This window comes from Ochotona curzoniae, unplaced genomic scaffold (genome assembly GCF_017591425.1).
Source record: "Ochotona curzoniae isolate NIBS_2020 unplaced genomic scaffold, NIBS_Ocur_1.0 contig_4838, whole genome shotgun sequence".
In the NCBI taxonomy this organism is placed as follows: Eukaryota; Metazoa; Chordata; class Mammalia; order Lagomorpha; family Ochotonidae; genus Ochotona; species Ochotona curzoniae.
In genome coordinates, this window is record NW_024466399.1 from 992,101 (window position 1) to 1,013,935 (window position 21,835).

The window sequence follows — 21,835 nt, forward strand, 5'->3', positions numbered from 1 at the left end:
CAAGTGCAGGAGAGACATACTGTACGAGCGCCTTCTCCTCTGAGAACGCGCCTCAGGTGGCCACCACCAGTGACGGGACAGCACCTGCGACCCCGTAACCTAGGGACCTCCCAGACCCTACCTCCTACAGGTCCCACCACCTCCCAAAGGCGAAACAGCGAGGAGTGAGGCTGCAGCACACGCACACACCTGCCTTTCAAATAGATATAAATAACTCACTAAAAAAAAAAAAATCAGAAGAAAACAGACATCTTTATGCAACCAAAACCTTTTATTCAGAATAAGCATTAGTAAGTGAGCGTAGTTGTTAATTAATGGGGGTCGTGGAGCACTCAGAGATTGGAAACACAATTAATTCTGAAAATATTCTGCCATAGATCTAAATCAAACGGATCGTTGGCTGCGAAGTGCATTCCTAGGTAATCGCACCATATGAAAAGATGAAATCCTTCAGACTACGCAGGTGGCAGAAGAATCCACAGCCCCAGAACCCGAGTACTGCTACGGCATCCCAACGCGGACTCTGTGCCTTCCAGGGCTGACACAGGCCACCACCCGGAGCCACCAGGCTGGCCACTTCCAGGCTCCCCGTTGTCTTGGAGACACTGGATTAAGTGCTTGTCATTTCCTTGGCTAGGACTCGCGCTGACAGGAGTGATGAAAGCATGGATGACATTTATTGAGGTTGTATCTGACTTTTCAACTTGGCTAGTCTCATGAGGCACTCGTCCCTCCACTCTCTCCGGGCAGCCAAGTGCTCTGGGTCGGCAGGAACCTTCACACACATGGCCTGGGAACAGACAAAGAAGTAAAAAGAAGCACAAAGAAAAAAACAATTAGGGGTGCAGGTGTTGTTCTTGCGCATGCCGACCGCCCATCCACTGCTTTCAAAGACAAAAGATTTCAATGAATATAAACTTTCCAAGTCCTTAGAGACCTATGTCCCTACAGACATAGGTCTAAGGCACATGTTTTGCAAGCTCTCCTCATAACAGAATTAGGAAAAAAAAGAATCACAGGAACCAGGGGTCAAGGCTCCCCCGTGACAGACAAAGCAGCGAGTGGCGTCTGCGTACCTGGTTGACCTTTTCCACTGTGGCTCCGGAAAACTCTGGAATGGATCCAAAAGTCTTGAGGACACGTTTCATGCCTTCACTGTATCTGTCACAGTAGCTCAGCATACCTGAGATGGCACCAACAAAGAAGAAACCGCATCAACAAGAATGTCAGGAACTCCGAGCCCCGCGGGGTGTGTGCGCACGTGTGCCCAGGAACTCCGGGCCGCGCAGGGTGTGTGCGCACCTGTGCCGGTTCTGCCCTGGAGTCAGATTCTTCCCATTCTCCCTGCAACGCTGCTGATACGGGTGAAGGTGGAGGCAGGCCATGCGCACTGTCTGCTGCCAGCACGGTGTCTAACTGCACCGAAAGCACCCCCTTGGACGATGGACCACGGAAAGCTATTTGTGTGCCTGATTCGAGTGTTTTCTCTAAGAACCAAAGACGGCAGCCGTCAGCCTGTCACTTATTTCACCCTTCCTCCAGGAATTCCAGGCAAGGCAGCCGCTACTTGAACCTAAGCTATATATTTATCGCTTGCTTTAACTCTGCTTAGGTGCTCTGGAACCCAGGTGAGCCACAACGCACCCATTCTCCAGACAGCTCCCTAAGGATACGTGCGGCGAGACACAGGCTCAGCCCGCAGGGAGAGGAAAAGAGAGGCACAATCCACGCTCCACCCCCACGCAGCCGTGCAGGGCTGAAGGAGAGACAAAATGAGACGGGAACAGGGGAGTTCATAGACCCAGCCCACCTGCAGTCGGCCTGCAAACCCACCCAGCCCAGTGCACGCCCCACCCCAGCTCTGGCACATATCCAACACCAAGCCAGAGCCAAATAGCAATGGGTCTTCTGGATTAAAAAGAGAACAAGAGAACCAGTGAAACTATAGCAAGCTTGGTTCTTCCTTCTACCCCCACAAAAACTGTATGGCTAACTGGGTATACAAATAATCAGTGTTGTTCACTTAAAAAAAAAAAAAAAAGGGCCGACAAATGTCCTCTGCACTTGGCTATCGTTGTCACTGACCTCCCCAGATGCAGAAACCTGCGTTCATTAGCTTTCAACACTTCCTGGCTCACAGCATGCTCAAATTCCCCAAGAAGGGATATTTCATGGAGGGATAAAAAGTTAAAATGTACCCACTTTTCTGACATTGGTACCTACGATGAAACAACAGACAAAAGCTCTAAAAAAAGAAAAAAAGGTGGGGGTGGTTCCTTTAAAGGCATGTGTGAACTTTGCAGTTGAGAATTCTGGAAGGATCCCTCAATGTCCCAGCTCTTGGTCATCCCGGAGGGCTCAGCCCCGACGGAAAGGAATCCACATCATTATCTGCCTTCAACAACAAAGTGCTTACCTCACCTCTGCTCACTCACAAGCTACTTCAAAAACATTTGTGCAAAGTGGAATTTACAGATAAGCCCATTTTGATGTCAAAACCCGAAACAAGAACACTCCTGAACACCAGACACGCTAGGGATCTTTGAAAGTATGCGGATAATGTGTGCTATGAATTCCAGAACTCTTTTGCAACAAAATGAAAGAGTAGTTCTTCAGCTTTTTAAGTGTCCCCCTACTTATTCCAACGAAACACGAAGCATCGAGATGCGGTTTAACCTGCTAGAGGGGTGGAGACTCCAGGCGAAGCTAAGATGCTCAGTGGCTGTGTCCTCCTTGGCTGCCAACTTCCTCTTCCTCTTTCTCTCCCTCTCCCATGGGGCAGCAGTGCCGCGTGCACCATTCACCTCTGGACAAGAGCTCCATGGGCTTCTAGAAATGTCTTCCCCCTCTCCTACTGCCTTTTGCATTACTTGCAAAGTTTTATTTTGCAAAAAAAGAAAAAGTGTGATCTAATGATTTAATCTATTTGAAACTCAGAATGACAGAGAGAAAGAGAGAAAGAATCTTCCACCTGCTAGTTCAGTTTCTAAACGGCGCTAACAGTTTGGGCTGGGCCAGGTGGAAGCTAGGATGGATGGCAGGGGTCCAGGTTCGTGGGCCATTCCCCACTGCCTTCCCATGCATGTTACAGAGGGGCAGGACTGGAAGCGGGACAGCTGGGACTTGAATGTGCGCTCCAAATACGGGATGCTGGCATGGCAGGTGGCAGCTTCACTTGCTGTGTACCGGCCCAAGAATTTGTAGTTTTAAAGGGACACTGCTTCTTCCAAAATTTGATAAAATCTTGTCAAATTCATTGCACCATTACCTGGCCTTTGTCCAGGAAACCAGTCAAGACTGTCATTATCCCAGTGTAAGAGCCTTTTCTGGAACACATCCTCCAGGGATTTGGGGGTGCGGGGTTGCCCCGCACATGGCAAGGTGAAGGCATGAACAGCACATGCTGTGACCCAGCTGTGCGTGGCCTCCTTCCCCGGCGTGCTCCCGACACAAGAACGGCCAGCAGTATGGACTCACAACCTGCCTCCTACCTCATCCTTCCCCAGGGCCTCCCAGTATGTTTCTGTTACTGCCGTTTGACACAACCCCCTTCCATTTAAGAGGCACAAAGAGGGGATTTTACTTCCAGTAGTAATTTGGCCTTGCCATCAGAGGAGACTGGAGTTGTTACTACTCAAAAAGAACAAGAAAGCAAGCACGAGCCACCGCCCCTGCCTTGTAGCCCGCTAGTTCATTCCGTCCTCTGTTCCAAGAGCTTTGTCCTTCTGAAACCCTTTGAGAGCTCAGCTCCATACAAGCCCCTGGGCCCAATTTTGCAACAACAACAACAACAAAAAGCTAATATGGGAAAAGAAAAACAAATTTAAAAAACCCAACAATGTAGATGAAGCTCATCTTGCTGACTTTCTCCTTGTGCCCACTCAGTCCCCAGCCCCCAGGGGTGAGGTCATGGGCTATCTTTTCCTAACAGCAGCCCCGCAGGTGCGCACCATGGAGCTTCCTGTCATCCCATTCACGCAGCAGGCATGGGTGGTGACTTCAGCCTCACCCAGGGACACGGCCCCAGTTGAGGTTTGCTGGGTGGGTATTTGGTTTCTCGAGGGCCATGGACACTGCCCATGGTAGAGGAATCTGGTTTGCGCACAGCCTGTGGTCCCATAACTACTGAATCCACCTGCTTTCCCAGTCAGGCTCTAAGGAAGATTAAAATGGCCCGACAGCCCAGAGCCTCCTCCGGGATCAAGTTTCCCAAGCAAGACCTGGTTCCCAGGTCACAAAAGGAGCCAAACCCAGCAAGCAGGCCCCTGATTTGAGGAAAGACAGGTGCTCACTCCAAAAAGGAGCAGGGCAAAGCAAGAGTGGCTCCCACCCGGTTCTGTTCCCTTGTTATTGCCACACTCCATCCAGGAAGCCAAGGGGATGCTGACCTCAAGTGCCTGTCCCAGCAGGTGTGATGGCCGGACAGCTGGCCCAGTCCACAGTCGGGAGGGGCCGGCCCCACTCCATCCTGTGAGTTTGCTCCCCGTGGGGGTAGCAAAGTGGTGACAAAGGAGGCAGAAGGTGGCCAAGCCAGCATGCTGGCTCCCGGTTTCTCAGGTCTATTTGACTCATTTCAAAACAAATCCTAAAACATTTGTGCTGGGTCTAAGGTAACCAGGAGCTTTTGAGACTACTTATATCCTTTGACCTGAGAGGTTGGCTTTCTGGAAAGAAGATCAGAAAATGGGAAGAATTCTCCTGGCTCCAATCTTGATGGGTGTTAGGGAACACTGTAGAGTGGTGAGTACTTGCAGCGGCTCCAAGCCAGATCTTACAGCTGTCTACCCCTACTCGTCGGAATGCTCTGAAGATGAAAGCTGCATCCACCCACCACGGTCTACTAAGCCAATTAGCCTTTCTTATCATATCTACTTTGTCTGAAAAAATTGTTATGAGCCTCCTTCCTGTCTGCCACCTCGTTTTATCCTGCAGTTTCTGATTTCCTTGGCCTCTGCTTCTGTGTGTTTGCGAGTTACATCAGTTCTCAGTTTTCTCCCTATCAGCATCTCATGATAGCTCAATTATCCTATTTTTCTCAAGGGAAAAAAAAAATAACGAAAAGAGAATCACATGGTGGTCATCAGGCAGTGTTGTCTACACACAATTCAAATACGTAAGGCCATCACTTTGGAAGTTCTGGCTGAGAAAACATTAAAAATGATCCAAGATGGTTTTATTTTAATTTAAGAGGCACACGCGTACACACACACACACACACACACACACACACACCCCTCCCATTTGCTGCCTTACTCTCCAAATGTTTGCAATGGCCAGGGCCACAGCTGGGAAGCAGACATTCAATCCCATGCGCATGACAGGAACCCAGGGACATGCGCCATTACAACGACCCATGAGCATGAAGCTGAGGGCAGGAGCTGGTGCCAGGTATTGAACCCAGGTACTCCAGCATGGTGCATAGGTGTCTTACCTGGACCTTAACTACTGGCTAAACGCATGCCTCTGAGATTTTACTTTAATGACACTTCAAAACCCTTCACTCCCTTACATAATCTTCCTGCATCACTACGAGTGTCATGAAACCAACATCCTGGTGCTAGCCGAGGACTCCCTCCCTCTCTTAGCAGCTCCTCTGAGCAACACCAGATGTTTTGAAGAACCAATCAAATCAGTTATCAGACTGCATTCTCATGGCCCAGAGAGCCAATCCACTTGGGAAATCCTGTGTGTGTCTGCTGTGCGTGAGAACGCCTCTCACGAAACCACCTTGGATTCCACACTGGCAGGGACATTCCCTTTATCCCGGAGCGGGGAAGTGGACTGAACCATCAGTGGAGCCCTGTGGAATGACAGACCTGAACTCAAGCAGACTCTAAGGGGCCAACTACTGACTCCTACAGCCCAACCGGCAGGCAACCAGCCACCCTGGCTCCACCCACACACTCCAAAGTGAAGCCCTCCCTCGACCCAGGCTCTGGTTACTAGAATGTTCCTCCTGTCATGTGCTGAGCCCAAATCCAAGTGCCTGCCATTTCAGGCTTTCATTCTGGTTCCGCCACCATAGAAGACATGGGTGACAGACACACCACTCTGGCCAGCTCTGTCTACATCAGCCCCAGTCTCTCAACATCCTCTGTGAAGTGCAGCCTGTCCTCTCGTTCTGCACCAGCAAGTCCATGACAAACACATCTTATGAGAAACCATGCATGGATTTCAAGATATGTTTGCACTGAAAATAGGCACCTTTTAATTCCATTTCCCACAACCTTTTTTTTTTTTTTTTGGAGTATTCTCCTGCTTTATTAGTTAGTTATATTATTAAAGCAATACATGGTCATTGCAGAAATTCACAACAACAAAAAAAAAAGGTCATAAAATGAGGCAGGCAATAAAGCAAGCAGGTAGTGAAAATTACTTCTAACCTCAACAGTAAGATACAGTACGGAATCACAGCATCTATGTGACGGCTTACCAGATTCTTAACCATCATTCCTTAGATTTATTTTTAATTGCCGAATTAAATAGATTCTAATTGCTGATGCCTCTTTTTGGATCATCTGGAGCCTGGTCAGTGGAGCTCTTGGAACCTGCCTGACTTGTCTCTCTTGTATGGTTATTGGATCAGGATCCACTCCCACTTCTGAAGTCAGCTCCAGACACTGCAGCTACCCCAAGCAGGCTGTGTGTGTGTGTGTGTGTGTGTGTGTGTGTGGCCGCCTGGTAACTCCCTGCCCTCTGCAAAAGGACCCTCTGGGTGCTAGAGCACACTCAGATGTCACTCCCATCTAGGCGGGAGAGGCCTCCAGCAGAGTTTCCTCTTGGTGTTTCGTTCCTCCTCAGGAAAATACAACTTTCTTTTCCAACAGGCTGGATGCCACACAGCAAGGTCACGGCCTTGCCCCGAAGGCCCTGTGCCACCCAGAGCCTGCAGTTCACCAACTCTCACACCCGGCCCGAGGTCCTGCCTTCCATCACTCAGCCACCTGCAGTCTACCATGCTCCCAAGGTAAATGCAAAATTCTAGCTCCAACTAGTTCATGTGGTTTAAGTGATGTTTACCATAGTATGCTGGTATAATTGTTCCATTTTATCAACGTTGTTTTAAATTAAACTTTACCATAGGTCTGTATAAGCATCCTTCTGCATGTTTGGGGGAAAGTGGTCTAAAATCAAAATTGGGCGATGGCATGGTGGCATATGTGTAGTGCTGCCAGCTGTGACATCAACATTCCTTGTGGGTGTCGGTGTGTGTCACAGAAGCCCCACCTCTGATCCAGCTCCCTATTAACGGTCTGAGAAAAGCAACCGAAAAAGCCCCAGGCTTTTGGGACCCTGCCAGCCATGCGGGAGACCCAGATGAGGCTCCTGGCTCCCGGCTTCAGCCTGGCTCAACCCTGGCCACTTAGGGAGTAAACCACAAAAGGAAGATATCCACCTCTTTCAAACAAAGATTCGTAGGGTTTTTTTAAATAAGATAAAATAAAATTTGTTTTTGGTGCAAAAAATCTTGAAATCTATGCTTATTTCTCCAAAAAGTTCATGGGAAATGTTCATTATGAAAAAAAAAAAAATGAATGCAGTGTCAAATCTCATTGTGCCAAAATAAACTCATCTTTTCATTCCACTTTTCCAGGAATTTCTTCGAGCACTTTCATCTGTGTAAGAAAAAAATGTGGTGTCCCTGGGATTCAGTCTTAGGCATGGGTGCTCTTGGAATGTGTCCCCAACAGAGAAGTGGGAACTGCCGTACCCCTCAACACGCAGTGCTCTGCGCCCCAACCCAAACCTGAACCCCGGGACCGGCTATCATCTGGAGATGCTATTAGAAAAGGGAAAACTCAAGGAGACCCACAGAAACAGGAGCACAGGCGTGCCACCCCTGCCCCAGGCCCACCTTCGGCGTTGAGGTGCATTGTCTCCAGGGGACCAATGAACGCATACCGCATGCCCAGACCATCCGACATGACGAGGTCCAGGTCACCCGGGGACACGATTCCATCCTGTCAAAGACAACAAGGCAGACACGGATGAGTTTTCTACAATTCCTTCCCAACTTCTGCGGGACAGGACCGTAGAGCATCGTTACCACATTCTGATTGGACTGTGCACGGCAATACTTTCCTAACAGGAGACTCCTAACACCTGCTCACACGTTCCATGCCTGCCATGCACCTTTCTACCCTCCTGTGCTTTCCACTTCCTGCTTCCTCATGGCTTCCTGACAACCTAGCTTGGTCGGTGGGAGGGGCCCAAGGTCATGGGAGTGAAGATGGCTGGCAAGAACCTTCCAGATATTCACCCAGGATCTGGGGCGGGGGAAGGCACAGCAGTGGGATTAGCACCACCTAAGAACACGCACAAATTTAAGTCCAGGTAGGGCCCCCACCCCCAGCTCCTCCACAAACGGGAACTGCACAGAGGCAGGTCGGTGGCTGTGTGCTCATGTTAGAGGTCCAGTGTCCTGTGCTTCCTGGCCAGGTCCTGAACAGGCACTGTCTCACATGGGAAGGTGTGTGTAAATCAACATTGGGAAGATGCAGTGGCTGTGCGCTCACTGCACCTGGGGACATTATCATCTTGGGGTTCCACCCGTTAGGAGGAGAGACAAGAGGGAAGCCATCAGACAGTGAGACCGGCAGCCTGCTGGGCATTCTGTCACCACAGCTCAGCTTCTTTGAGCCACTGCTCCTGCAGTTGGCACTGTGGGGCCCGAGGCAGGCCTTGTTGGGGGGCACAGATGCGTCCTCTCTGGTTGACAGCTGTGGGACCCACAGACCTAACTGGCTGAGATCAGCATCTACCAGGTGCTTCTATCCCCTGGGCTATTAGCACTTTTTTTTGCCTTTCCTGAAAAGGCCACTTGGTGTCCTACTATGGAGGAAGACCCTCAGCCTAGTGGAGGGTTCGGAGGAGTTACCACGGCCCTGTGGCCCAGGGATGCTCTCTGCCCTCCAGGAAGCTCCAGAAGGCTGTCCTAGCTCCCTGGGACCTCCCCAGTTCCAACGTCTAAGACAGCCAAAGAACTTGCCCCCAAAGTTGAGAGAGGAGTGGGATTTGGCACCCCACCCACCAAGGCAGCCACGCAGGCAGTCTCGGATCTGATGGGCACTGGATCACCCAGTCCATCTGCAGTGGGGAGGAGAGGCAGAGGGAGGAGTCAAGAACAAAGAGTCTTGCCGCCAGCAAGGGGCAAGTCTGACCAACCTGCCCGGGCAGCTCGGCTTTGAGGAGTCATTTTATACTATAGTTCTGTGTGTGTGTGTGCATGTGTGAGACATAAACACACAAGACAGTCATGAGTCTCCCCTCCCCAACCCACTCCCACGAGTGATTACAAAGCCAACCCTGGAACTAGCACACCCCTCTTGGTCACGGCACCCTCCTCCCTCTTGCCTGCAGGTAAACATCCGGGTCTCTGTCATCATCACTTCCTTACTTCAAAGATGTTCCATCTGCATTCCTCAGCAGCTTGCTACCTGCCTGTCCCTGGCCTCCCTTCCATGCAGTCGCGTAGCACACGTACTCACGTGGCGCCTCTGTGTCTCCACGCCACTCAGAGTTACAACAAACAGAGAGAAAGAGCGTCCATCCATTCGTCCACTCCCCCAATGACCACAATGGCCACAATGGCCACAATGCCTGGAGCCAGGCCAATCTGAAGCCAGGAGCCGGTAGTTCCTTCAGGATCCCCCACATGGATGGCAGGGGCCTGCAGCATTCCTAGATGTGCTACAGGGAGCTGGATTGGAAGTGGAATCGCTGGGACTCAAACCGGCATCCAGTGGAGCACCAGTGCCTCAGAAGTTTAACGTGCTGTGCCACAGTGTCAGCCCTGATTGGGCAAATCTTGTTGGTGGATGAAAGTCCCCTCCTTGACTGATGAACAGTTGTTTCTGGGGTGCGGCTCCCACACATTGGGTAGCCAGGAGCCTTCTCCAGGTGTGTGGGAGGAGAGACCCTGGGCTTAGGGCAAAAAGTCTTCTCCCTCCTGCTGCCCTGAAAAGTGTCCACCCCAGGTCCACGCACAGTGGATGGAAGAGCTCCCCGCACATCTGGCTTTGTCCTCTCCAGAGGCACTGGGTGTGGGGCACCAAATGGGTGTGGCAGCGCCACCTTGGGTTTCCTGTTAGTTCTAAATCCTCCTACCACCTGCTTGTCTGGACCGCTAAGCACGGCTAATGAATCGATGGTGTTTGCTCAACTGCCAGTGCTTTCCTTTCTGTTCTAACTGCGAAGCTTGAGAGAGGAAGGCATGTCACAGCGGAGGACATCATCTGTAGACAGTCCCTGGGGAGTGTTCAGACCTCTGCAAGAGCCCTCCAGGAGCCACAGGCCTTCCTGGCCAGCCTCCTCACCCTGCACACTGGCTCTGAGGGCACAGCGAGAGCGGCTCCTTCCAGGCTGCCTGATGGCCTTGGCTGCTCCTTCCTCCACACCCCCCTGGGTTCTGGAATGCTGTCTGAGGCAGCCAGGCAGGCCCTGTTGACTCTCCCTCAGCCTGAGTTTCCAAATCAACATTCCCAGGAAGCGCCAAGTTTGCATTGTAGTGGTCACACTGTGAAGGATGTAAACCTGGAAGCCATCCCTGCTCGTGGTGCTACTTGGCTTGGCTCTGTCCTTACGAAACTGGATTTAGTATTTTTAGAGCTGATTTTTTGGGGATGTCAAACTAACTATCTAAAGCAGGGGCCAAACACTGGAGCAGGAATTAAGGAGGCTCTTGGGACACCATAGCCCCTAGGAGAGTGCCTGGTTGAGTCCCAGCTCCCTGTTCCCAAAGCCAGCTTCCTGTTTCCAATGCCAGCTCCCTGTTCCCAATGCCAGCTCCCTGCTAACATGCACCACAGCCAGCAGCAGCGGGGGGTAGCTCGGGCCTTTGGGTCCCTGCCACCCACATGGAAGACCCAGATGGAGTTCCTGGCTCCTGGCTTTGGCCTGGCCCAGCATCAAATACTAAGGGCATTTGGGGAGTGAACCAGCACATGGAACATCTCTCTCTCTCTCTGATGTTCTACTTTTCAAATGAAATAGAAACAAATATGGAAAAACTAAAAGAAAAAAAAGGGGGGGGGCAATGACAATACACGCTTTAAAAATATATATATCCAGAGGGTGAACCACCATGAGTGATTCCTCTCCCTGTGCCAACTGCACCCTGCACCCCAGCTCAAGCCCGAGAGGGACTCTCCAGGCTGTGTCGCTGCACAAGGGGCCACACTCCCCCCAACCTCAGATGTGTCGGATCTCTGCTCCTTCCTACCCAGGCTGGACAAGGCAGCCCAGCTTCAGCAGTGGGCACACCAGACAAAGGAGCTGCTCTGACACGTCCTTTTCCTGCCTGTTTGGAACTCCTCAAGTGTGACTCTCAAAGCTTGACTTTTCACCAGGAAGCTAAGGCTGGGAGAAGAAAATGGCCGCAGTGCCCTGGCCGGGAGGTACTGCACTCCGCCCTGCTCCCGTGGGGCCTGGCCAACAGCTCTCATGTCTAGTGAACGGTCAAGCTCAGGTTGCTCAACTCTGCTGTTGGAGCTGAACTTCACCCCCAGCCCATCGCCTCTGTGACCTCACACCAGCATGACAAATACAGTGAGCAACTGTGCAGGAAGAGCGAGCAGAAACAAGCGCTCTGTTGGAACAGGGACCAACAAGGGACTCTTCGGGGAGGTGGTGTGTGCCTGAGCCGAGACTGGCACCCTTCTCGGGGAGATGGTGTGTACCTGAGCTGAGACTGGCACCCTCCTGGGGGAGATGGGGTGTGCCTCAGCCGAGACTGGCACCGTGCTCAGGGAGATGGTGTGTGCCTCAGCCGAGACTGGCACCCTCCCCTAGTCTGGTGCTTCTGTGGTTAAAGCTATCAGCTTGCTCTCCATTGAGCAGTACAGTCGTCAAGCCACACATACTCAGTGTGGCTTGAAGAGTCCTAAAAACTCCTGTAAAGCAATGAACACCAAGATCACGGTCAGCCCAAAGCGAAGGTTCTACACCAGGCCCTGAAAACTCACGGAGTAAGGAGAGCCCAACAGACTGTAAGGCAGCCCGGTCATTGGAAAACTTCTCGCCTCTACTTCCTTCAGTTCCAATTGGAGACCTAGGCTGCTGGCCACAATGTTGGCCTCCCGGGTGAGCACTGGGTTGCTCCACTTCTAATCTAGTTCATAGGAAAGCAGAAGAGGCCCAAGTGCCTGGGTCCCTGTGGTCCACATGGCAGACCCCATGAAGTCCAAGCTCCTGGCTTCAGCTTTGGCCAGCCCTAGCTGGCCCAGCCATTCAGGAAGTAAACCAGCAGATGGAAGATCTCCCTCTCCGAGTAACTCTACCTTTCTAATAATAATAATAATTTGTAAAAGATTTATTTATTTTTATTGTAAAGTCAGACATACATAGAGAGAGGAGGAGAGACAGAGAGGATGATCATGCTTCAGATGCGTCACTCCCCAAGCAGCCACAATGGCTGGAACTGAGCCAATTTGCAGCCAGGAGCCCGGAGCTTCTTCTAGCTCTCCCACATGGGTTCAGGGTCCCAAGCCTTTGGGCCGTCCTTGACTGCTTTCCCAGGCCACAAGCAGGGAGCTGGATGAGAAGTGATGCAGCTGGGCCACTAGGATTAGAACCGGCGTCCATATGGTTTTCCTGGCACGTGCAAGCGAGGACTTCAGTCACTAGGCTACCACACCAGGCCCATAATAATAATAATAATAATAATAATAATAATAATCTGATACTTAGCATAGCCATTGACATCCACATGTGACTGGACCACATCTTTTGCACCTGTACGCTATAAGCAAATACTTAGTCTGAGAGGGACCACAGGACTCTCTCCTAAAAAAAGAGGAGAAAATACAACAAAACCAAAGTACTCAATTACCAGGCTGCAACCTGCAACACAACAAAAGGCTTAGGGATGTATCAGTCAGGGTCCTACGGGAGCAGAATCCGTGGGAAACACAGACACGCTGCCTCCTTGGCTTCAGGACCCTCTCCAGACACCAAAACCCACATACGTTCCAGCGTCCCAGCCGCAATGGCATTGCCCTGGGTGGAGAAACTATCCATCGACCCCTGCATACATTAATCCAGCTCTGGATGACTTACAACAAACACCCAGAGCAAGGTACATGCCACATGAAGCAGCTGTCGCGTGCTGCATAGAAGAACGGGCAGCATAGAGGCTGTGTGTGCTGGTATAGATACAATTTCCCAGGAAGACTCTTGCAGATCTGCAGCTGAACTCACGGAAGCAGAGCCCACAGATATGGAGGACCAAGTGCATACACAAGTGGATATACAAAGATCTCTTTCAAGGACTTGACTTCTGAGACCGAGGGGCCGACGAGCCTGAGCTTTGCAGGACAGGCCCTTGGAAGGGCATGGCCGGCCTCGTGTGGCTGGGCGCTCGGATGCCAGCCCAGGCAGCATGTCTCCCTTCTCGGGGAAACCTGGGCTGTCTTGCAAGGCCTCTCAGTGGACCACACAGCCCGCCAAGGCAATACACAATGAGCTCCTCTGCTCAGGGCGAGCTGGTCCATAACGCCTCCACACCCATATCTACCCCGTGTCTGTTCTCACATTTCATTTTTGATGTGTGGCTCACATATTCGAAAGGCAGAGCTGGTAGGGAAGGGGGTCTTTCATCCTCTGCTTCACTCTCCAGATACCTACACCAGTCAGGGCTGCGCCAGGCTGAAACCAGGAGCCAGAAACTCACTTGGCTCTCCAAGCACTGGGCCCATCATCTGATGCCTTCCAGGTACAATGATAGGAATCTGGGTTCAATGCAGAGATGAGACTTAACCCTAGGAACCCAGAGATGGGATGTGGGTATCCCAGGCAGAAGCTTAACCCACTCCATCACATTGCCCCCTCTATTTAAATGTCTTATTCATTCTTTTTATTTTTAATAAAGATTTACTTATTTATTGGAGAGTCCAACATACACAGAGGAGGAGAGACAGAAAGATTTTTGGTTCAATGATTCTCTCCTCAAGCGGCTGCAACAGCTGGAGCTGAGCTGATCCAAAGCCAGGAACCAGGAGCCTCTTCCAGGTCTCCCACGCAGGTGCAGGGTCCCAAAGCTTTGGGCCATCCTCGACTGCTTTCCCAGGCCACAAGCAGGGAGCTGGATGGGAAGTGAAGCCACTGGGAATAGAACAGGTACCTACGTGGGATCCCTGCGCGTGCAAGGCGAGGACTTTCACTGCTAAGCTACCACACCAGGCCCTTCTTATTCATTCTTTATATTTCCCTTGCATGTCCTCATTTGTTGCTAGCATTCTGGTTCATGCCATCTTTCCTTGTTCAATTGTTTGTTTACCAATTCCTTGCACTGGCTCTTCTGTTTTGTTTTACATTTCCCCGTATTTGCTTCCAAGTTTTCAAGCTCCTCTTGTGCAAATACTCCTGTTGTAACTTAAGCCACCACCAGGAGCTGACTTGCCACCTAGGAAAGTAGATGCAGTTCTGTTCTATGCGCGTCCTTCCAGGGCTCTTTAATGAGTGCCTGGGCATAGGCCTATTGTCTCCAAGACAAGAAAGACAGAAAGACAGCAAGTGAGGAAGTGGAAAAAGCTTGATCTCGGGTCCGAGTGAGAGGGAAGTGCGACAGTGAGAAGAGGACGTGGTGGTCTTCCATCATCTGAGCGGGGCGTGAGGGAGGTGCTGGGCTCGCTCCCTCCAGCTCTGGCTTCTAAGCTCAGGAGAACCGGCCACGGTTACACCTGTGTGCAGCGAGACCTGGGATGCAGCTACTGCTTCCCCATCTCCAGAGACATCCGAGGACCTGCGGAACACCAAGATGCAACTCAAGTGTGAGCCAGGCTACTGCCCCACTCCTCTCGGAGACCTCCAATGTCAGAGTCATCGCAGATGGAGCCAGAAGAGCAGCGTTCCAGACCTGGGGGGAAGGAGAACCCCTCATGCTGCTTCTAGGGGTTCTCAGGAGCAGCTAAGCAGAACCAGGCAGAGCCTTGCAAAGCTTCATGGTCCAAGCTCCTCATCACACACTAAACCATCTTTTTAAAGACCACTCTCATTCAGTGCATTCAATGCACACAACCTGTACAGGCTGGGCATCTCTTATAAGAAACTGACTCCTTAGCAAGACCCTAAGGGCCTGAGCCAACCAAGAGCACCCACAGCACCGTCCAGGCGCGAGGTGGGGCACCGAGGAGCGTTTAATAAGGAGAAACTAAAGACTGGCTGAGGGCTGCCCGCCCCACCGTTACTCACAGGCCTGCGGTCAGGTGTGTGAGCACCAGGCCCCCTGCCAAGGTCTACCAGGGCGCAGACATTCCTGCAGAGTGACTCGGGCAAGTTCTGCCAGCCCTGGGAGAGTTGGCTTTTACAGCATTTACCTGATGCAACAGGGCCGTTCCTGACTCAGACCCATAAAACAGCTGTGCTGTCTGCAGCCTCCAGTCAGGGGAGAGAAGCCCCTGCCAGGCAGGCTGCCAGGCAACAGCCACACCCTTCCCAAGCAGCAGGTGGCCCTGCCTAGGATGCAGGGTCCCTGGTAGGTCTGCAGAAGCACAGGCTGTGGGTACAAAGGGACTCACGGAGGCATCCGAAAACCTGGAACTACCTCAAAACAACTCCCAACAGAGGAAAAACTAGCCTTAAACAAATCAGTTAAATGACTTACCATGATGTCACTGAGAATGAATGAACAGACAAGCAAAATGTTCCTAGCCAAGACTAGACATGAACGGAAATAAAAAAAAAAAAAAAAAAAAGAGAGAGAAAGTAGTTTGAACTCAAGGAAGGGAACACACAGTAAGCATTTTTCCCCCTTTTGACTTTTCTTTAACATCAAATATTAAACTAGAAACAAACAAAAAAATAGGAGGGAATGAGAAAAAGATGCTGTGCTAATGAGGAATGTTCCAGAGCTTTCTAGGCCCCAACAGTAGTAGTTCCTGGGTATAATGTTTCACAGTTTACAATGCGCATGGCAGCGTTTTTCCCAGGGACAAACAACAGTATGTACAGATTCTAAGAGAAAGGGTAGAACTTGACCTTGAAGCCAAACACAACCTCCAAAAGGGTCCGTCCCCTAGTAGGGACGTGAGCAAGCTTGCTCTCAGTGACAAGAGCAGGAATACCCATGATGGACAGGTCCACTGGAGACAGAGCTTCTTACAGAAACGTGGACCAAATAGTGTGAGTGTCCACTCGACCCAAAGCTAGCACAGGGGATGTGCTACGCCTCAGCCAGCCACATCATCGCAGATGCGCTATTCCACTTCCAGGCTATTGGCCTGGAAAAGCACAGGAGTGGGGCCCAAGCGTTCGTGTCCTGTTGCCCATGTAGGAGACCAGATGACGCTCCTCCTGGCTCCTGTGTTCAGCTTAGCCCAGCCCTTGCCACCATTGGTGGGAATCACTGGATGGAAGCTCTCTCTCTCCCTCTCTTTGTGACTATCGTTTTAAATAAATAAATACATCTTAAAGAGAAAAGAAAAAGGCAGCGCCGCACACACCCATGCTCCCTGCACAATAACCCTGCAGAGAGCGCCTCGCGCCTCTGTGGACCTACGCCCAGCTTCTGTCTGAGGCTGACAGGTGGCAAGGGAGGCTGGACCCCGCAAGGAAACAGAACTGCACAGTTCCGTGTGTCACCCCAGCCTCTCCTCTTTGTCTCCTGTGGACTCCATCCTTCCTCGCTTCTCTGTTTCACGCCTATCTGTCCCAGCTTCAAGCTGGAGAAGCTAAAATCCACTGTTTGTGGCCCCTGACTTTTCTATAAATAAGATCATGTTCCTGGCAACAGGTACTTTTCATGTATTTTCTTTCTCTCTCTTGCCTGGCTATTCTGGCTAGGAATTTTCAATACACTATAAAGAGGGCAGGAGTGGGCATCCCTGTCCTGTTTCTTTCGTAAAAGCACCGGTGAGATTTGATGCAGGAGAGCAGCAGGCAGGCAGGGCAGCTAGGGGCTGCTGCCATGCATGGCGAGGGAGTGGTGGGCAGACCAGCTAAGAGCTTTCAGTTGCCATCCTTACCCTATTCTTTTTATAGTTTTAAAGATTTATGTGTCTTTATTGGAAAGTCAGAGTTACAAAGAGTAGGAGAGCTAGAATCTTCCATCTTCTGGCTCACTCCTTGAGTGACCACTACAGCCAGAGCTGGGCTAGTCCGAAGCCAAGAGCCAGGAACTTTTTCCAGGTCTCCTACATGGGGACAGGAGCCCAAGGCCTTGGGCTGCCTTCTGCTGCTTTCCCAAGCCATTAGCAGGGAGCTGGATTGGATGGACGGCAGTTGGGATGTGAACAGGTGCCAGCACTATGAGTGGAGGCTTAATATGCTATGCCATGGTCCCTTGTACTCTTCTTGATCTTAGCAGAAAATCTATCTTTATTAGCTTATTTTACAATTCTTATTCATTTAATGTATGAGAAGAGAGGGGTCGAGAGGTCTGCTGGTTCATTTCCCAACTTCCCACAATAACAAGGGCCGGGCCGGGCAGAAATCATGAGCCAGGAAGGAGCTCCATCCGGGTCTCTCACGTGGGGGACCTAAGGACTTGAGCATCTCCTGCTGCCTTCTAGCATGCATATTAGCAGGATACTGGAATTGAACTTTAAAACACAGACCCAGGCATGTGGGCAGGCTATGTAGGCATCCAGACAATATCACAACCATTGCGTCAAAAAGCCATCCTGGAAAAAGGTTCCAGCTACTCAGTTTAAGTATGATGTTAGCTGTGTGTCTGACACACACGGCCTACAGTGTAAGGCATGTCCCTCCCGTACCTAACTCACTCAGGCTTTTTCACACGGGACCGTGTTGATTTTTGTCAAATACCTTTGCGGCAACTACAGTACGTACGCCTTCTGCCCTTCATTCAATGAACGCCGTGGACCACATTTACAGATTCATCCTCCATCCCTGGGACCGTGGCACATGGCCCTTTCAATGCACTGTTGCGTTTCGTTTGCTGGTTCTCAGTTGGGCTTTTCAGAGGGTCAAACAGCCTCCCTACTGAAACAGAGCTTGTCTCAGGGCTCCGTGTACTCGTGGATTCTTGGGTGTGGGCTTCCATTCAGTTCCTGGGCCTCCCCTCCAGGTGCGGAGAGCTGCCTTGCAAAGGATGAGTAGCACCGTCTCAGCGCTTGAACAAAAGGTGGCAGGTCATTCATAGCGATGTTTCTGTATTGGTAGCCAATGAGAATCCAGGTCTGTTGCCCGGGCAGCGGGTCCTGCCAATGCATTCACTCTCACGGCCCTATAGTCTGACCAAAATATACTGCTGTGTCATCAGGCTGACTAAGAGTGACACATGGGGGGCTGGCTCTGTGGCATAGCAAGTTAAGCCTCTGCCTGTGGGCTGGCATCCCATAAAGGCACCGATTTAGAGTCCCAGATGCTCCACTTCCAGTCCAGCTCCCTGCTAATGGCCTGGAAAAGCAGCAGGGGATTCCCCAAGTTCCTGGGCCCCTGCACCCACATGGGAGTCCCAGAAGCTCCTGACTTCACTCTAGCCCAGCTCTGGCCGTTGCAGCCATTTGGAGAATGAAGTAAATAGAAAATCTCTCTCTCTCTCTCCCTCTCCATTTCTCTACTTCTCTCTCTGATGTATAGCTGCCAAATACAAATAAGTAAGTCTTTAGGAAGAAGAAAAAAAAAAAAGAAATGGCACATGGATTCTGCCACGACGATGTAACAAAAATGATAATCATGATGGATCCAGGCTGGGCTGCAGCCTACTTCCCAGGGAGAAGTTTAAGTCAAGAAAACTCCCTCATGCCCCTCTGGCCACGCACACTGGCACAGATGCACTGGCCATGCTGACTCAGGGAAGTGGGAAATACGGAGGACAGATGGACACTGGAGGCTGGGCCTGGGACGTGTGCGGCAGAGTTAGACAGGCGAGCATGCTGCCATCGGTCCTGGTTATACTTTCAGGAGATGGAATAAGGCATGCAGGGATGGTGCACAAACAGTCTAGAAGATCTTGCTCCGGGTGGATTTTGCCAGGGAGGAAGGAAAGACACAGGTTCAGCAGCCCCAGGCACACTGCAGCTGGGAACGTGGGGATCTCATCCAGGTGGCACCAGCCTTGGGCAAACGGGTACCGAGGGCATTCCTCAGCCATAACTCTTGCCTCCCGTGGTTGGGATCACCTGTCAACTGAGGTCCAAAATATTAGGTGGAAGACGCCAGAAACAAACAATACTCATGTTTTTAAATAACAATCACAGTACGCGGTTAGAAAAGGCCTCCTTTGCTGTCAATGTGGTTTGTCTCTTCCTGTGTCTCATTTATAAATTAAACCTTATCACAGCTGGGTGCATACAAAGAATAACCAAATGACTCCACCAAGTCATTTCTCCATTGCCATAGGTCTGCAGGTTCAACCAATCCCCAACCAAAAATGTTCAAAAAGTCGTGTCTGCACTGGTCATACATGGCCACTTTTTGTTGCCAGCATTCCTCAGCCAACACTGCACAGCAACCAAGAACTTGACCTTGACGTTGTGTTAGGCCTGGTAAGACATCTGGAGGTGATGTGAAGTCTGCGGAGGATGTGGCCACATTCTCTGCAGAGACTATACCTTTTCACAAAAAGGGAGCAGCTGTGGGTTCTGGTGTCATTGGGGACGGGAGTCCTGGCATTAGTTCCCGGAGGCTCCGGAGGGACGATTGTCACCTGCATGGGCAGGGAGTGAGGCTTCCAGCAGTGGGAAGAGAGGCAGCTTGGTGAGAAAGCCTCACAAGAAGAAACTCACCCTGACATTTTATACATTATTTTGGTGAGGAGGGAACCCTAGGTGTGCGAAGTTTTCATGTTAAAAATCCATAAAACCTTCCAGCTGAGGGTATGCTGTGCAGGACCGGGGCCCCGACGTGACTCTTGCCATGAGGCACATAGACAGACATTGCCCGGGTCGCTGCTGTAAGAGTTCGCTCAAGCCTCGACATCTCCCAGCTCGGCACAGCCCAGCTGAGCCGCAGCCCCGAGCACTGCACGGCATTGCTAGGATTCTTCTCTCTACAACAATGCTTCCGGCTCGGCCCCACCTGTGGAGGCCTGCACGCAGCTGTGTGGAACACACCTGCTCCTGCTGACCCACGGAAGGCTGCCGCCACTCTCCCTGAACCCACAGCCAGAGGAGCAGGTTGGAGCTTGCGCCCGCCCCCAGCACCTTCTGCCCCTCCTGTTTCCTGCCAGCATGTGAAGTTGAAGTAACCGGCAGTGGGTGCGCCTTACTCCATGTGTTCCACGGCCCCTGCTGCACAGTGGATGCCATCACAGGAAAGATGGGGCTTCCTGGGGGCTGCCGGGGAAGGCCAGCCCGCATGGGCAGCTTCCTGCTCAGAAGGCTCCCGTGAACACGGGGAACAGAATGCACACTGTCAGTGGCTCCTAAGGGGACACACGCAAACCAAGGACACCTACTCTTGAGTGAACACAGAGGAGACAAACAGAGGAGGCATTTGCAGCAGCACAGGTAAAACTGGGAGGCCTGCATCCCCTCAACAGCTCCCCTTGTGCCACCTCCTGACTGGTAAAAGCACATTCTGACCTACTTTACAGTGGAAGCATCACAATCCATAACAGAGAGATAACTGGTCTTCAGGCCCATGCCACTGGTGCACGGTCTGGCCCCTCTGAGCTGCAGGCAGGACACGCCCAGGGCACAGCCATCAGGATGGCCAGCCTGCTGCCTGGCAGTGCCCTTCTGCTCTGCTCCTCTGCCAGGGAGCTGTTTCTGCCCACGCAGGCCCCTGACTCCTGAAAGCCCGGTCATCCTCTGCATCCCTGCTGGGGTAACCCAACAGATGCACCAGGAGCCAGGGTCAAGCCAGGAGTGTCTTCAGCTTGGAAGCGCATCTCAGTCCCGCAGCACTGCCAGCCACCGTGTCTGTGTTTGAGTTGCATCTGTGCTTTAAGGAGGAGTGAGTACAACACACCCACACTCCTGCTGGGGGATAACCAGAGACCTTCACTCTCTTCAGCCAGGACTGTGAATCACAGCTGTGTAGTGACCAGGGGAGGGCCTTCAACCAAAGCTGGCATACCTGTCTTCTATGGAAAGTGGGAGAACCAAGGGAGGCAGCCACAGGGGCAGGAAGAACAGAGCCCGAAGAGACACCCAACAGGGCAGGCGAAAAACACCACAGCGCAATGAAACGAGAAGCGGAAAGCTGCGTGCATATATAGTGTTCAGTGAAGGAAGAAAAAATGTTGTTTGTCAAATGAAGATATATCACTGAAATGCAACATATATGAGGCTTTGAGGTGTTCAAATGAACCCAAACAGAAGTCTGCCTTAGGACATGTGACGCTCAATAGATCAAAAACCCGAGCCAGGGCTTTGGGAATCATGGCAGCCAGGGTTCCTCCTACAGGGACATACACAAGGACCTCCAGGGCTTACTTAAGCACAGATTCTGATTTAAGGCCCTGTGACAGGACCTGGGGGGCTCCACCTGCAGCAGGTCTGCCAGGGAGACCCACACCTGCGCAGACGGGAGGAGTGTCCTGATACTGTTGTCTTGCTCATCATTACTTTCACACCACGATCTGCCCCATGCCCTAACTCACACCCACGTGACAAATATTGGTCTAGAGTCCCCCTGTGCTCTCATCTGATGCGGACAAGATGCAGCCCGCTCTGGCCCCTGCTTCCTGAACATGGGCACTGGAGCAGAGCGTTCCCTGGACCACCCACCTGGCTGTGCTGGCTGCTTCTTGGTTTGCATCCGCTCCTGGTCTAACCCATCTGGAATTCTCCAAAAGTGATGTGAAACAGGAAGTACTCTGTAAGCTCTGAGATCTTAGCCAGTCCGGGGTTGCCGCAAGGCTCTGACAAGTCTCCCTGCCTCCTGACGGATCTTGCCAAACACAACATTCCCCAAGAACCCCATGAAC

The 21,835-nt window shown here is 51.5% G+C and overlaps 1 protein-coding gene across 1 annotated transcript in view; it reads right to left on the reverse strand.

Annotated features, from left to right (window-relative positions):
• Nucleotides 1-256: 256 nt before the first annotated feature.
• The window catches only part of CRYL1 (crystallin lambda 1), a 108,398-nt gene continuing 86,819 nt past the window's right edge, over nt 257-21,835 (reverse strand). Inside the window, exons 6-8 of the mRNA XM_040988356.1 lie at nt 7,856-7,961; nt 1,077-1,183; nt 257-790 (exon numbers count right to left, since the gene is read on the reverse strand). Of these exons, the coding sequence (XP_040844290.1) occupies nt 677-790; nt 1,077-1,183; nt 7,856-7,961 (327 nt within the window). The 3' untranslated portion in view covers nt 257-676. The remainder of the gene's footprint in view (nt 791-1,076; nt 1,184-7,855; nt 7,962-21,835) is intronic.